Source organism: Ctenopharyngodon idella, chromosome 8 (genome assembly GCF_019924925.1).
Source record: "Ctenopharyngodon idella isolate HZGC_01 chromosome 8, HZGC01, whole genome shotgun sequence".
Taxonomy (NCBI): Eukaryota; Metazoa; Chordata; class Actinopteri; order Cypriniformes; family Xenocyprididae; genus Ctenopharyngodon; species Ctenopharyngodon idella.
The window spans coordinates 27344572-27357848 of NC_067227.1; the positions used below are offsets into that span (position 1 = coordinate 27344572).

A 13277-nucleotide genomic window follows, 5' to 3' on the forward strand; every position below is an offset into this window, starting at 1 on the left:
TCGCAATTGCCAGAGAAAAAGTCAGAATTGTGAGATAAAAAGTCGCAATAACCTTTTTTATTTTTTATTTCATGGCGGAAACAAGCTTCCATAGTATTTGGTATGAAAATTAATTTACCTCAAAAGCTTTTCTTAAAATGCTCAAGATGTTGGAGGAATCTTCTTGTAACTGTCCCAGCTCAGCAATAGGGAAGTATTCATGCAGTTTCTACATACATAGCCATACAAAGGAAAACATCACACTTGTTTCACAACAAAAGCTATATCACATTTTCGGTTGCACTTTATTTTACAGTACGTGCACTTACATGTACTTACAGTGAACTTACATAAGAAAATACTGGGTAATACAAGATAAGTACATGGGTTACGGTTAGTTTTAGGGGTAGGTTCAGGGTTAGTACCTAGCTATTACCCAGTTATTGCATTTACTATAACAAGTACATAGTATGTACATGGGGAACAGGACTGCAAAATAAAGTGCTTCCACATTTTCAATATAATCTTCATTCATATTGTGGTTACTGTACCCTAAATGGAGGCAAGATGCATTTATGTCATTGAGATAATAAAAATACGTATAATAAAAATACGGCATACACACCTCATAGTATGTGTAGGAGTGGTTGGTAATAGCGAAGATTGGGATGATGTTATGTTTCACCAGAAGTCGCACTAGGGTGGGTATAGATGGGTAGTCTTGATGAATGTCGTGTGTGTATTTCCCATCTGAAGTCAGATGGCATTGCTCATCGTTACGGTTCAAGATGCCCGCAAGCACGTTGGCACCGTCTGCCTCATAATGGAAAGCCGATTCGGTGGAGAAGACAAGCAAGTGGGTGCTGTGTTGCCTCCAGCCAATCTGTTCCTGTGAAAAGAAGAAACAAGTTATACTGTACCAGTAAGAAGCAAGCAAATCATTTCCAGTACTGTAAATGCCAAGCAAGGCATTTACAGTAATTTACAGTAATTACCGTCAATTGTATTTTCTACTTCCATCTACCAACATGTCAGTACCTGGCAGACAGCAGTCTGTAAGATGGCATCAAAACCCCCCTCAGGGGCGTCCAGGTTGCCAGATATGCGCTCTCGCTGGAGCTTCTGTCTGAAGGAGTCGGTGTCGTTGGTGAGAGTGATGACATTACGGAATGAAAACGGAGGGTCACTGTTGGACCACGGCTCAGCTAATCTATAAGAGGGAAAACATATATAAGGAGCATGTGCAGATGAAGTCAAACTGTGTGGTGCAGTAACAGTGCGTTTATCTTACTTGGCTGGCCTCATGTCTGTCTGAGGCTCGGTGACTTTGTCCACAAACTTGCCAAATCCGATGGTGTAATCATCAGAGAGATCGCCAACAAGATCAGCTGCATGGGGTGAGACAATGAATGAATATCAAAACGTTGCAAAAACAAACAATTTTGTACTCATGAGTGTGGCTATTTTGTAATCATAGTTTGCTCAAGGGATATTAATTCAAAAATGTTCTTGCGTTCAAAAACAGTAAGACAAAGTGCAATGAAACAGAACAGATTCAAATAAGGAGTTGAACTGCTTTTAACTTGACCCACCATCTAAATAACGCAATACTCATGGCTCAAGATACAAACACAATTGCCAATGTAAAAAAAATGTACAGTAAATGTTACAAAAACGCACCCTGTTGCAGCGTAGCATGATAGTAGAGATGTTAATTTACAATATGCCTTATCATGTGATTTTAAATCTTTTTAAATTTCTTATCTTTTAGTATCATGATGGTTTCTGTGATTATGATAGTTTAGTTTGATAACCTGACAGTTTAGTAATAAGTATTCATTCATTCAATCATTCATTTATTTATTCAAAGTTCATGCATGCATGCATAGCCATATAGTTAGCCTGGTTCAAACATTGTAAGGGGTGATGCATGAAATATTATAAAATACTATATATATATATATATATATATATATATGGATATTTTGAGATAAAAACACATTTTAAACCATTTCAGAGCAAATATACTGATTGATTGATTAATCGATTGATAGATTTGCTCTGAAATGTGTTTTTTTCCAATCAGAGGAAGCGTCATTTCAACAAACAGCCATTGTTGAGAAAATTAGGTTAAAAATGTTAAAACTAAAAAAAAAACACAATACATAAGTAATGTTTAACAATGTATTATTATATATATTACATTTTAATATACTGTATGAAAATTGCCACTCAGAGACCTTTGTGAACACTGTAAGAGGATGAGAATGAATTGTTGAGTTTTTGATTCACTGAAACAGTCCTTTTGAACTGATTCAACTAAACTGACCACCTCTAAAGCCATGTTTACTACTGTAGTTTAAGGAAAAAAAAAAAAAAAAATTCCACAATTCACAATGGAGCCTAATTTGACACTTCCAACAAATCACAAATATCCCCTAGCCCGAATTAAAATTTTTACCAGCCTAGATCTTACCACATTCTTCACTCACCCAGCTCTTTTCCCATTTTCTTCAGGTTGTCCAAATCGTCAGACATAGAGTTCGAGAAGTCCATGAGGATGTAGAGGTCCAGAGGGCCACGGCCTGGTTCAAACACTTCCATCTCCACCTCCTTCTCTTCCCCGGGGAGAAACGTCATGTGCATTAGCTGAGGGGCCACCTGAGAGTACTTTAGTGACTGATTGATTTCCACATTCTGAAAAACACACATGAACGCATAAACACACATGAGTCCATGATCTGGAAATGTAACTAAAGTGAGGGACATGTCAGTAGAGTCTGATGAAATAAAAACCTGTTCAATTTTCCTGCTGCTCTCAGCTGTTACCATCCGACTACATTTAAGTGCCTCCAAGTTTCCCTTCAGGTCACAACGCTCATGCTCGAAGATCTGATGAGAAAAATAAGATACAAATAAAAACAATTACATGACTGTGTTCATACAGAGAGCTACAATAGGTTTTATGAACATACAAATAACTAAACACATTGTTATGGTGGGGACTGTTCAAAAGTTTGGGGTCAGTATATTTTTTGTTTAAAAAAATAAATACTTTTATTCAGCAATGACATTAAAAGTGACAGTAAAAACATTTATAATGTTACAAAAGATTTCTATTTCAAATAAATGCTGTTCTTTCCATTCTTCAAAGAATCCTAAAAAAAAATGCATCACAGTTTACACAAAAATGAATAGTTCAGCCATGAAACTCTATTCGTGTTCTGATTGGTTTGTTCAATGTAACATTCTCAGCCAACTGATTTCACATATCCATTACTATTTCCCTTTATAAGCACAACGCATTCAAACGAATCTCTGCGTGCTATACAAATTCTTATTCTAACCCTCCACCTCCCCAACACCACCTGCCTAGATCTGCTACAGGGGGTCACTCTCTCTTTAGCAGCAGAAGCAAGTTTCCATTAATTGTATGTTCTGAGCATTTAGCAAAAGCAAGTTGTACCTGCTCTAACACAGCAGCAGCAGCGTAGCAGATCTAGTCCACCAAGACCGAACCTATGCACATTCCATTTACATTAATAAAATCCCGAGAGCTGTCATTACTTAAATAATAATAATAAATCCTTCTTGAGCACAAAATCAGCATATTAGAAAAATTGTAAACTGTATGTTCTCAATTGATATTGTTCATTGAAGCTTACTGTATTATGTAGAAGAGTGTTCTGAGAAATTTAGCATTTTCCTTCAGGTCAGTCCTATGCTCATAATAAAAAAATCTGCTTACATGTCCGATGTATTATCTTGTCCTTTTAACAATTAAAGGGTTTTCCCATGACTGACAGCACTAGTCAAAGCATTTGTCAGTTGCGTCTTGTTTCGTGTTCACAACAATTCAGTCTTTTCAATGTAAAAGTCTTCGCTACTGACTGACACACTCATAAAGACAGTCTTTGCCACCATCTAATGGCGTAATAATGTAACTTCACTTGCTGTTCATGGTCAGGGACTATTTTTTCCGGCGGAAGGAAGGCTTTTAGTGATTTTACTTCATGAAAGTTGCACTGATACATATATTTTTGGCTTTAATATTTGTATTGTGTGGTAACTGTTTTATAAAAGCATCGTGCCTAATAACGCCCTTCAGCCATCACTTATTCATGATACAGCACAGCCTATCGTACCTTATTGCTTACATATATTTTTTTAAAGATTTATTTTTGGTGTTTTTGCCTTTTTATTGAGATAGGACATTTAGTTGACAGGAAGTGAAGTGGGGGAGAGACAGGGGACAGGATCGGGAAAGGGCCCATGAGCCGGGACTTGAACTTGGGTTGCCCAAAGCGCAACCGCACTATGTGTCAAAGCGCTACCCACTAGGCTATCGGTGCAGACTGCTACTGTATTTTTGATCAAATAAATGCAGCCTTAGTGCACATAAGAGACATCTTTCAAAAGCATTCAAAATCTTACCGACCCTAAAATATTTAACGTTATTAAAGCTAATTGGAGAAGGACTGCTCCCTCAAATCACCATTTAATATGATTGTTGCATGTCATAACTGAAATTGAACAGTGAAATTGCTGTCATTTATTATCATATTGCAATGGTTAACATTACGAAACTCTTCTACAGACCTGATCTTTCAATCAAAATGTCATAATTATTACATATTCATTTAGGAAAACATGTCAAACACATATACAACATCAGTTCATTCTACAGCATAAGGATCAGTGAATTTTCACCTCATCGGGGCAGTATGCACATCCTTTGCCGATCTGGATACATTCTGAGCAGGTTTTGGCCCTGGCAGCGTTACAGTGGTTCACTATGTAACACACACAAAAAAAATATATTTAGCATATAACAGAGATAATTCTGTCTTCTTTGAATTTGGTTTTAAATGTTTTGAACTCAGTAATTAAGGTCTTCTTAGCGTTACTGTATACATCTCTGTAACATTTCTGAATTTCACTGCATAAAATAAAATATAAGTGGCATTTGCAAACAAATGATGCTAGAGATTTTTGCAAATGACTTTAATAAACTTTTTCTTTTGCTTGAAAATCCTTTAAAAAAAAATTACATTTGGGCTGATGTTTTATTATCCAATGTAATGACATGTTGTCATTACTGATTATAGTTAACAGAAAGTAATCTGTTTTTAACTGACTTTGTATTGCTTCCTAAGTAAAATTGTTTGTAATTGAGATTTGAGGTTTAAGATTTGATGTTCCCACCCTCATTAGCATGGCCGGCTGTCACAGTGAGCATGAGAACGTAGATCCCCACAGCGAGACGCAGCGCCCATCCTCCCATTTCAGTCTGGAACACAAATAAAACAATAGCAAGAGCACACATATTACATAAATTTAAACATGGTGAACAGATGTCATACATATACACATGCACACACACGGAAATACACCCCAGAACTGATCGTAAGTGAACTGAGTAATTCAAGTCATGCAAGACATGTGCCTTGATAAACACCATAAAAACATGCAGTAAAAACTTCATAATGATGACTTTGATGACCAGACACAGCAGTGCATATTTACTTTAAATATACACTATATTTCTGTATGTCCATTAGACTTTTACAGACCACTGTCCATATCTAATCTACAGAAAGAGGAATAGCATGCACTTCAGCTGTTATACCAGCGCTTAAATCACTAAAACAGCAGCAGAAATCTGATCCACCTGCTGATATCACCTTCTCTCGCTTTTCACCCGCTTCCTTTCTCCCTGAAAACATCAAATGAAAGTTGAGCCCATTTCACCCCCCATAAATCAGAACTCTGACAGCCAAGAGGAGAAACAGCCCAACGATTCCTCAGGAATTCCGCTCATATCCTCTACAGATGGACACAGAATCCAAGGAAGAGAAAGACAGTGGAAAGTTTGAGAACACCTTTTCATATATATTTGTGCATTTTATTATTTTTTCTACAAATAAAAGATAATAAGGGAGTGTTAGGACGTTCAATTGATTTTTTCCCCATAATTAATTAATTTATGAATTTGATCATATCAGTATTTGCTGAATAAAGTCTAATTACGGGGTAGAAACAGGACACATACTTGCATGCCATCAACGCACACGCTGTATGCATCAGACAGACATCACATCTTTTAGTTTATATCAGTCCATTGAACTCCATCTAGGTGTTCTGAACACATTTGAACACCTCTGTACTCATTCTGTGCTGCCTGCTCGACTAAACGTGGTGAATTTAGTGAAAAATGTTGCCTGTAGTAGCAGCTGGTGCTGCACTGACTGCAGACCTGCAAAAAACATCAAGGATTTACAGGGAGCATGATCAAATGTCATTAAATGACATGTTTTTACTTTTATATAAATAATTATACTAAATTATCAAGTTGAAAGCCTTTCCATTTTTTATCTATCAAAAACTCCAGAAATCCCAAAATCCCAAAATATACAAATCAATTATTCCCCCGCCCCCCAAAAAAGGATGTTCTAAACTTGGTGTTGGCACATCCATCAACTTTACATTCATGTATATCTGCTCTAAGTTCATATTTTGACCAACAGCGCTGGAATTTCACTCCAGGATGAGAGAAAACTCAATCTCATATAAATATCACTGTGCCTAAGAACTAAACAGACCTTAACATGCTATTGTGAACCTGATCTGTGCTGTGCTAACCTCACAAATGGGCAGATAAATCATCTTTAGTCACACACAGAGAAAAACAACTTAACCCAGACGTACCCAATACAAGTATTTTGTGTACTTGACATTTTTGTGTGGCAAATTAAGCATGTTATTAAGGAATAAATATGTCATTCCATCCATTCTGTGAAACTTTTCCAACCAGCTAATCTTTTTCAAGCTAAATACAAATTCTATTAAATGTTAATCAATCTGAGAATAATAACGGCATTACAATACCATAAACAAACCCAGCAGTCACAATATATACATATGATCCAGACACAAATGCAATTTGATGGGCACAATTGCATAACAACATTAAAATTAAAATGAACAACTGCAAATGAATGGTGCAGTTTCAGACTCTCTCATTGCAAAAGGCATAACAACCAACAGATAAACACCTTCTTTACCTCTCATATCTTTATAAGGATTTAATTTGAAAAAGATTAAAGAACAGAAAGAGCTGAAAAGTAGTGGGCAAACTTCAAAGAACTAGAACAAACTGATTCAAAGATTTCTATTCTTCATATTGCCAGCCACAAACATTAGCAAACAAAAAGACACAAGCAAGCAAAGAGTAAAGGGGGAGTAGAGAGATAAAAAAGAGCCTTACAAAATATGCAGGACTGTGAGGCTTTACAAAAAGATTGTTGATCCCACAAACCTCTTAGTTTGTTGTTTCCTAATCCAAGTCTCAGAGTCCACAAAGAAACAGAAAAGTTATTTAAAAGAAAATCCTTAATTCTCTCCCTGTTGTCCAATGATTAACCAAAGAGGGAAAAGAACCTCTTTTCCACCTGCGTCTTCACAAATCCAAGCAACAGGCAATCTTCTTGTGCTTGCAGGAAAAAGTCCCCCTCCTATCCCACTTTGTGCTGTGCAGAATCGACTGAATATTCCCCCAGACACGACTTGTGTTTAAGAGTGAATGTGTGTCTGGTCCCTCCTCTCTTGCTCAAGTGGTGCAGGTGGGTTGAAGGCAACACCCTTCCTTTCTTTCTCTGGCTTTGTGAGGTAACAAGGTCGCTCCACCTTTCCCTCTGTCCTTTGCTCACTTGCTCTCTGCACATTCCTTTAAGCAGCACCCTCACCTGTGTGGACTTGAGAATGACAGGTCAGAGCTCCTCCCCTAGGGGAGAGGAAAAGAGAGTGAGTGAGAGAGAGAGAGAGAGAGAGAGAGAGAGAAAGAGTGAAGAAACCCTGCCCTGACTAACCTTGTACAGGGAGTGGCAGGCAGATATATTGCCTGCAGGGTACAAAGAATCATTGCCGCACTCATTTCTGCACATGGATACAGCGGAAAAAACACAAACACGTGCCTGATCAAACTTTAAGACGATGAAGATAGTTTTGAAAGCAACAAACTAAACCCAGAGGCAAGCACGAAAAACAATCCGATAGGCTTCACACACTCAAATGAACTCAGCAGCGCACACTGAGCACTGCCTTTGAAGTCTTTCAAATGTCACTGCCACAAAAATGTGCCCCAATTCAAGAGGGAAAAGAGAAAGTGAGACAGCAAGAGAGGAGGCGAGACATACAGGGACAGCATTCGAAATGGGAAGACAGAAAGAGAGAGAGCGGTGAAAACATGCATTCCTGTGCGGGAACAAAGCAACAGTAAATGACCTCCATTTACAACTTGACCAGGTCAGTGACCTCATCCAGACCAGCTTAGAGAGAGAAAGAGTGAGAAAGCGAGAGAGAGAGAGAGAGAGAAAGAGAGAGACACACACAGACAAAGAGACAATAGATAGATAGATAATTTGAGAGATAGATATGCAGTAGATGGATGGATGGACAATTTGAGAGATAGAGATGCAGTAAAGAGAGAGAGAGAGACAGACAGACAGACAGACAGACAGACAGACAGATAGATAGATAGATAGATAGATAGATAGATAGATAGATAGATAGATAGATAGATAATTTGAGAGATAGGCATGAAGTAAATGGATGGATGGATGGATGGATGTACAATTTGAGAGACAGACATGCAGTAAAGGGATGGATGGATGGATGGATGGATGGATGGACAATTTGAGAGATAGAGATGCAGTAAAGAGACAGACAGACAGACAGACAGATAGACAGATAGATAGACAGATAGATAGATAGATAGATAGATAGATAGATAGATAGATAGATAGATAGATACAGTACATGCAGTAAAGGGATGGATGGATGGATGGATGGATGGATGGATGGATGGATGGATGGACGGACGGATGGACAATTTGAGAGACAGACAGGCAGTAAAGAGATGGATGGATGGATGGATGGATGGATGGATGGACGGATGGACAATTTGAGAGACAGACAGGCAGTAAAGAGATGGATGGATGGATGGACAATTTGAGAGATAGAGATGCAGTAAAGGGATGGATGGATGGATGGGCGGATGGACGGACAATTTGAGAGACAGACATGCAGTAAAGAGATGGATGGATGGATGGATGGATGGATGGATGGATGGACAATTTGAGAGACAGACATGCAGTAAAGGGATGGATGGATGGATGGATGGATGGATGGATGGATGGACAATTTGAGAGACAGACATGCAGAAAAGGGATGGATGGATGGATGGATGGATGGACAGATGGATGGATGGACGGATGGACAATTTGAGAGACAGACAGGCAGTAAAGAGATGGATGGATGGATGGACAATTTGAGAGACAGACAGGTAGTAAAGAGATGGATGGACGATGGGTGGATGGATGGACAATTTGAGAGACAGACAGACAGACAGACAGACAGACAGATAGATAGATAGATAGATAGATAATTTGAGAGATAGACATGCAGTAAATGAATGGATGGATAGATGGATGGACAATTTGATAGATAGATAGATAGATAGATAGATATAGATAGATAGATAGATAGATAGATAGTTGGAGAGATAGACATGCAGTAAATAGATGGATGGATGGATGGATGGATGGACAATTTGAGAGAAAGACATCAAGAGATAATAGATAAATAGATAGAAAGACAGACAGATAGGAATGTAGACACCGATAGACACCGATGCATGATACATAGACAGACCAGGTGTCAGTTATTCATTCTAACGCTTACTAAATTCACAAGCCGAAAACACACTGTAAAAGCACAGTCAAACCATGGCAACGAGAAATCATGGGAACCACATTCCCGCAGGGCAGATGCATAACACTAAACACACAATGAGTCAGAAACAAGGTGTGTCCTTCCCCAAGTAACAATCAGACTGCCTGGCACTCAATGAAATGTTAGAAAGGGATGTGTGTGGTACAGCTGTCCCCCGGGGATGACCTGTGGAAAACCTTAGCTGTTACTGCCATTTCTGACTGCTGGACATCAAAAAAAGTTCCAAGTGTGTTTCCTCACATGCTTGAATGTTTCCCTTGGATTATTTTTTTTTAAACATCAAAGTACACAAAGCATAATTTATGGCATGAAAGAGACATCCAATTCACATTCTTTTAAACACTGAATTCATATTATCATGTTCGTATTCAAAAGAAATTGGCACAAAGATACAAATGAATCAGTTGAAAAGGGCAATAAACTGCCTACCAAATATTACAGGTTTGCATGTAAGTCGTGTACATTTTTGTACTTGGAACAAAAAACATGTTTTATTACTATATCTTCTGCCAATGTCGGACACAATTTCCAAAATAAATATTGTTTTCCTCCTTAGTAGTCAAAGGCATCCCTCTCAGGATTTCCCTTCTCCACCAAAAAAAAAAAAAAAAAAAAAAAAAAGTCATTAAGGTTACTGTTATTGTTGCCCATTTAACTAATAATAATATGGGATCTGATAAAATAATGTTTATCAAACACATCAGGCAGGTCTCTCTCGCTCAACAAAATGATAATTTTTTTAATATAAAAAACATAGGATTTATACATTTTTAATAGAAAAGAAAAAAAAACACATGCAAGTGTAAAAAGCTCTAAGAATAGCCATTGTTTAATTTCTATTGCTGACGACAGTGGTGACTAATACCAATTTACCAGTTGTTGTTGTTGTTTTTGTAGTAACAATATAGTAAAACAAAGGTAACTCGTGGTTACAACGGTAATAGCAGGCTGTATGTATCATCCAGCCCTTGAAAGCAAAGCATACGTTTCATAAATATATATTATACCACATTACACAAACACAACAAATATTGTTTTCCCTCTCAGCGGTCACAAACATTTCTCTCAGGATTTCCCTTGGCAAATCCGACCACCCATGAAGCATGAAACTTCTGCAAACAGTTTTACAGTAGTTTTATAACACTTACAATATTCAACACGAGCATAATTTGCTCAAACAAAAGTAAATTTAACTCACCTCTTCAGAGAGTAGCTACTCCGCTGTCGCTTCAGTCAGTCAAAACTCAGCGAGCTCCTAGAAAACATCTGTGGGCATCATTGGCGCGTTCCGAGTCAACTCAAATATGTATCATAAACATTCATGCTTTGATAAATTCACATTTTCCTTGCACTTGCAAACGCCCTGGACTGCATTACGCACATTTTTGGCAACCGCTCTTCTGCGAGGCAAACGGCCCCATCATTTACATGACAAAAGTTTCACTCAGAATTTATTACTTTCTTTTGTTATTTGTAATCAGCCTGGACAAATGAAACGGCTAGCTAGCTGTGTCATTGAAAGCAGACCAAAAAGTAACAACAAAATGCTAGGCTATGACCCAGCCCAAAAAGAAAAGAGAGAAAGTTTATATTTTCCAATTACACATCACAAAATTGTACGTCCTCTGAGTGAGATACATGGTCTCACAGACATTAATATATAGGCATGTATACCCCTTCAAAAGTTCTTTTTTTTTCTATTTTATATAAATGTTGTTAATCAAAGAATTCAAATATTTAGCAGCACAATTGTTTCCAACATTGATATTAATGTTTCTTGAGCAGCAAATCAGCATATTAGAATGATTTCTGAATGATCATGTGACACTGAAGACTGGAGTAATGATGCTGAAAATTCAGCGTTGCATCACATGTATTAATTGCATTAATTAAATTGCATTAAACTGTAATTTTATTTCTGTTTTACTGTATTTTTGATCAATTAAATGCAGTCTTGGTGAGAATAAGAGACTTCTTTCACAAACATTCACAAAAACCGACCCCATACTTTAAAAACGTATAGTGTGTCTGTATATATAACTTAACTCACAAATCTTAATAATGCTGACAAATCAAATAATAATAATTATAAAAACAACAAATAATTAACTGCAATGACAAAACAACAACAACATAAAGCCAGCAAACAGCAATCTAATACTAGAATCGTATCTGTAATTTATTTAATGCCAAGATGCATGCTGGGATCTTGCAAAACAAACAAATCAGCAACAACACGTTCAATATGAAATTGTGAGTTCATATGTTCTACATACATTTTTGATCCAACACCCCTCCCCCCTATATTCTACTTTGCTTTTTGAAAATAAATATATATTTGGAAAAAAAAGAAAAAGAAAAACAGTGTACCAGTGGTATGTATGGTTTTACGATATTGGCAAAAACATATGACTACGGTGGGTAGAATTAAATTACTAGCTCTCACAAAAGTAAAACAGGAAGGTAAAAAAAAAAAATGGTCAAGTTCTGGTTTAATCACTGAATCACTATGTATGTTTAAATACTTGGTAACAACATTATAATTATGCACACTGCATGAGCAATCCTTCGAGGCTGGATTTAACGGTAGATCAGTGGAGTCAGGGCCTGTTCAGGGTGTGTCTTCAATCTGAGTCACCCTGACGCACAGTCAGCACATACTGCACTCGCGCAATCTCCATCTCTCAATCTCAGCTGGCAAACTCACTCCTGTGCGTCAACTGATTTACCTGGGGCCATGCAGAATTCAAATAATACAAATAAACACCCTTTGTTACAACCATAAAGCCTTGCATTTGATCAAAAATCAGTTTGACAGGCCAATAGGAGAGAGTGGGGTAAGATGCGCCATCAGAATTTGCTTTCTTTAAGGCAGGAAGAAATGAGAATGAGGAAAACAAATGGAATTAATTATATTTCAGAATGTCTGCTAATCAAGTAAAATTAGAAGAAAGCATTTATAATACGTTTTGATGAGGTTATAATAGCAATGATGAAAAAAAATAAAAATAAAATTCCAACATATGCTTAAGTTGAGGCTTGGCTAAACTGGGGAATATACAACCATTGAAAAGTTTGAGGTGAGAAAGTGAAAAAATTAAAACTTTTATTCTTCAAGGATGAATTAAATTGACCAAAAGTGAAAATAAAAACTTTTACATTATAAAAAAAAAAAAAAAAAAAAACTTCAAATTTTTTACAAATAAATAACTATGTTGTAACAGTAGTGTAAGTTAACCATTTTACAGTTTAAAAAAAAAGAAATGAACAAATTTGTTCTAATGTAATACTAATTACCATCTGGTCTGATTTAAATCTGATCATTTGCGTGAGGCTTTATGCAAAAGAACAGTCCACTTAGAGTAAAGTGTCTAGATCAAGGGTAGTAGGTTTGAACCAACAACCTATTGATTGATCTTTAACCACTAGGCTGCCTCTGTACCACCACATTCTCAGCAGAAGGTTTTAAATATGTTTTAAATATGTTCAAGGGAAAGTGCCAGAAA

General features: G+C 37.0%; 1 protein-coding gene across 4 annotated transcripts in view; it reads right to left on the reverse strand.

Annotated features, from left to right (window-relative positions):
- itgb4 (integrin, beta 4) overlaps positions 1 to 11120 on the reverse strand; it is a 34385-nt gene extending 23265 nt beyond the window's left edge. Inside the window, exons 1-9 of one of the 4 annotated variants that reach the window (XM_051903538.1) lie at positions 10970 to 11120; positions 5185 to 5269; positions 4690 to 4772; positions 2776 to 2871; positions 2472 to 2676; positions 1271 to 1367; positions 1018 to 1189; positions 605 to 868; positions 119 to 208 (exon numbers count right to left, since the gene is read on the reverse strand). In XM_051903538.1, the coding sequence (XP_051759498.1) occupies positions 119 to 208; positions 605 to 868; positions 1018 to 1189; positions 1271 to 1367; positions 2472 to 2676; positions 2776 to 2871; positions 4690 to 4772; positions 5185 to 5263 (1086 nt within the window). In that variant the 5' untranslated portion in view covers positions 5264 to 5269; positions 10970 to 11120. Of the gene's footprint in view, positions 1 to 118; positions 209 to 604; positions 869 to 1017; positions 1190 to 1270; positions 1368 to 2471; positions 2677 to 2775; positions 2872 to 4689; positions 4773 to 5184; positions 5270 to 7297; positions 7692 to 10969 lie in introns of those variants that run through there. The other 3 variants (XM_051903537.1, XM_051903539.1, XM_051903540.1) reach the window with 3 other exon arrangements.
- Positions 11121 to 13277: the final 2157 nt, after the last annotated feature.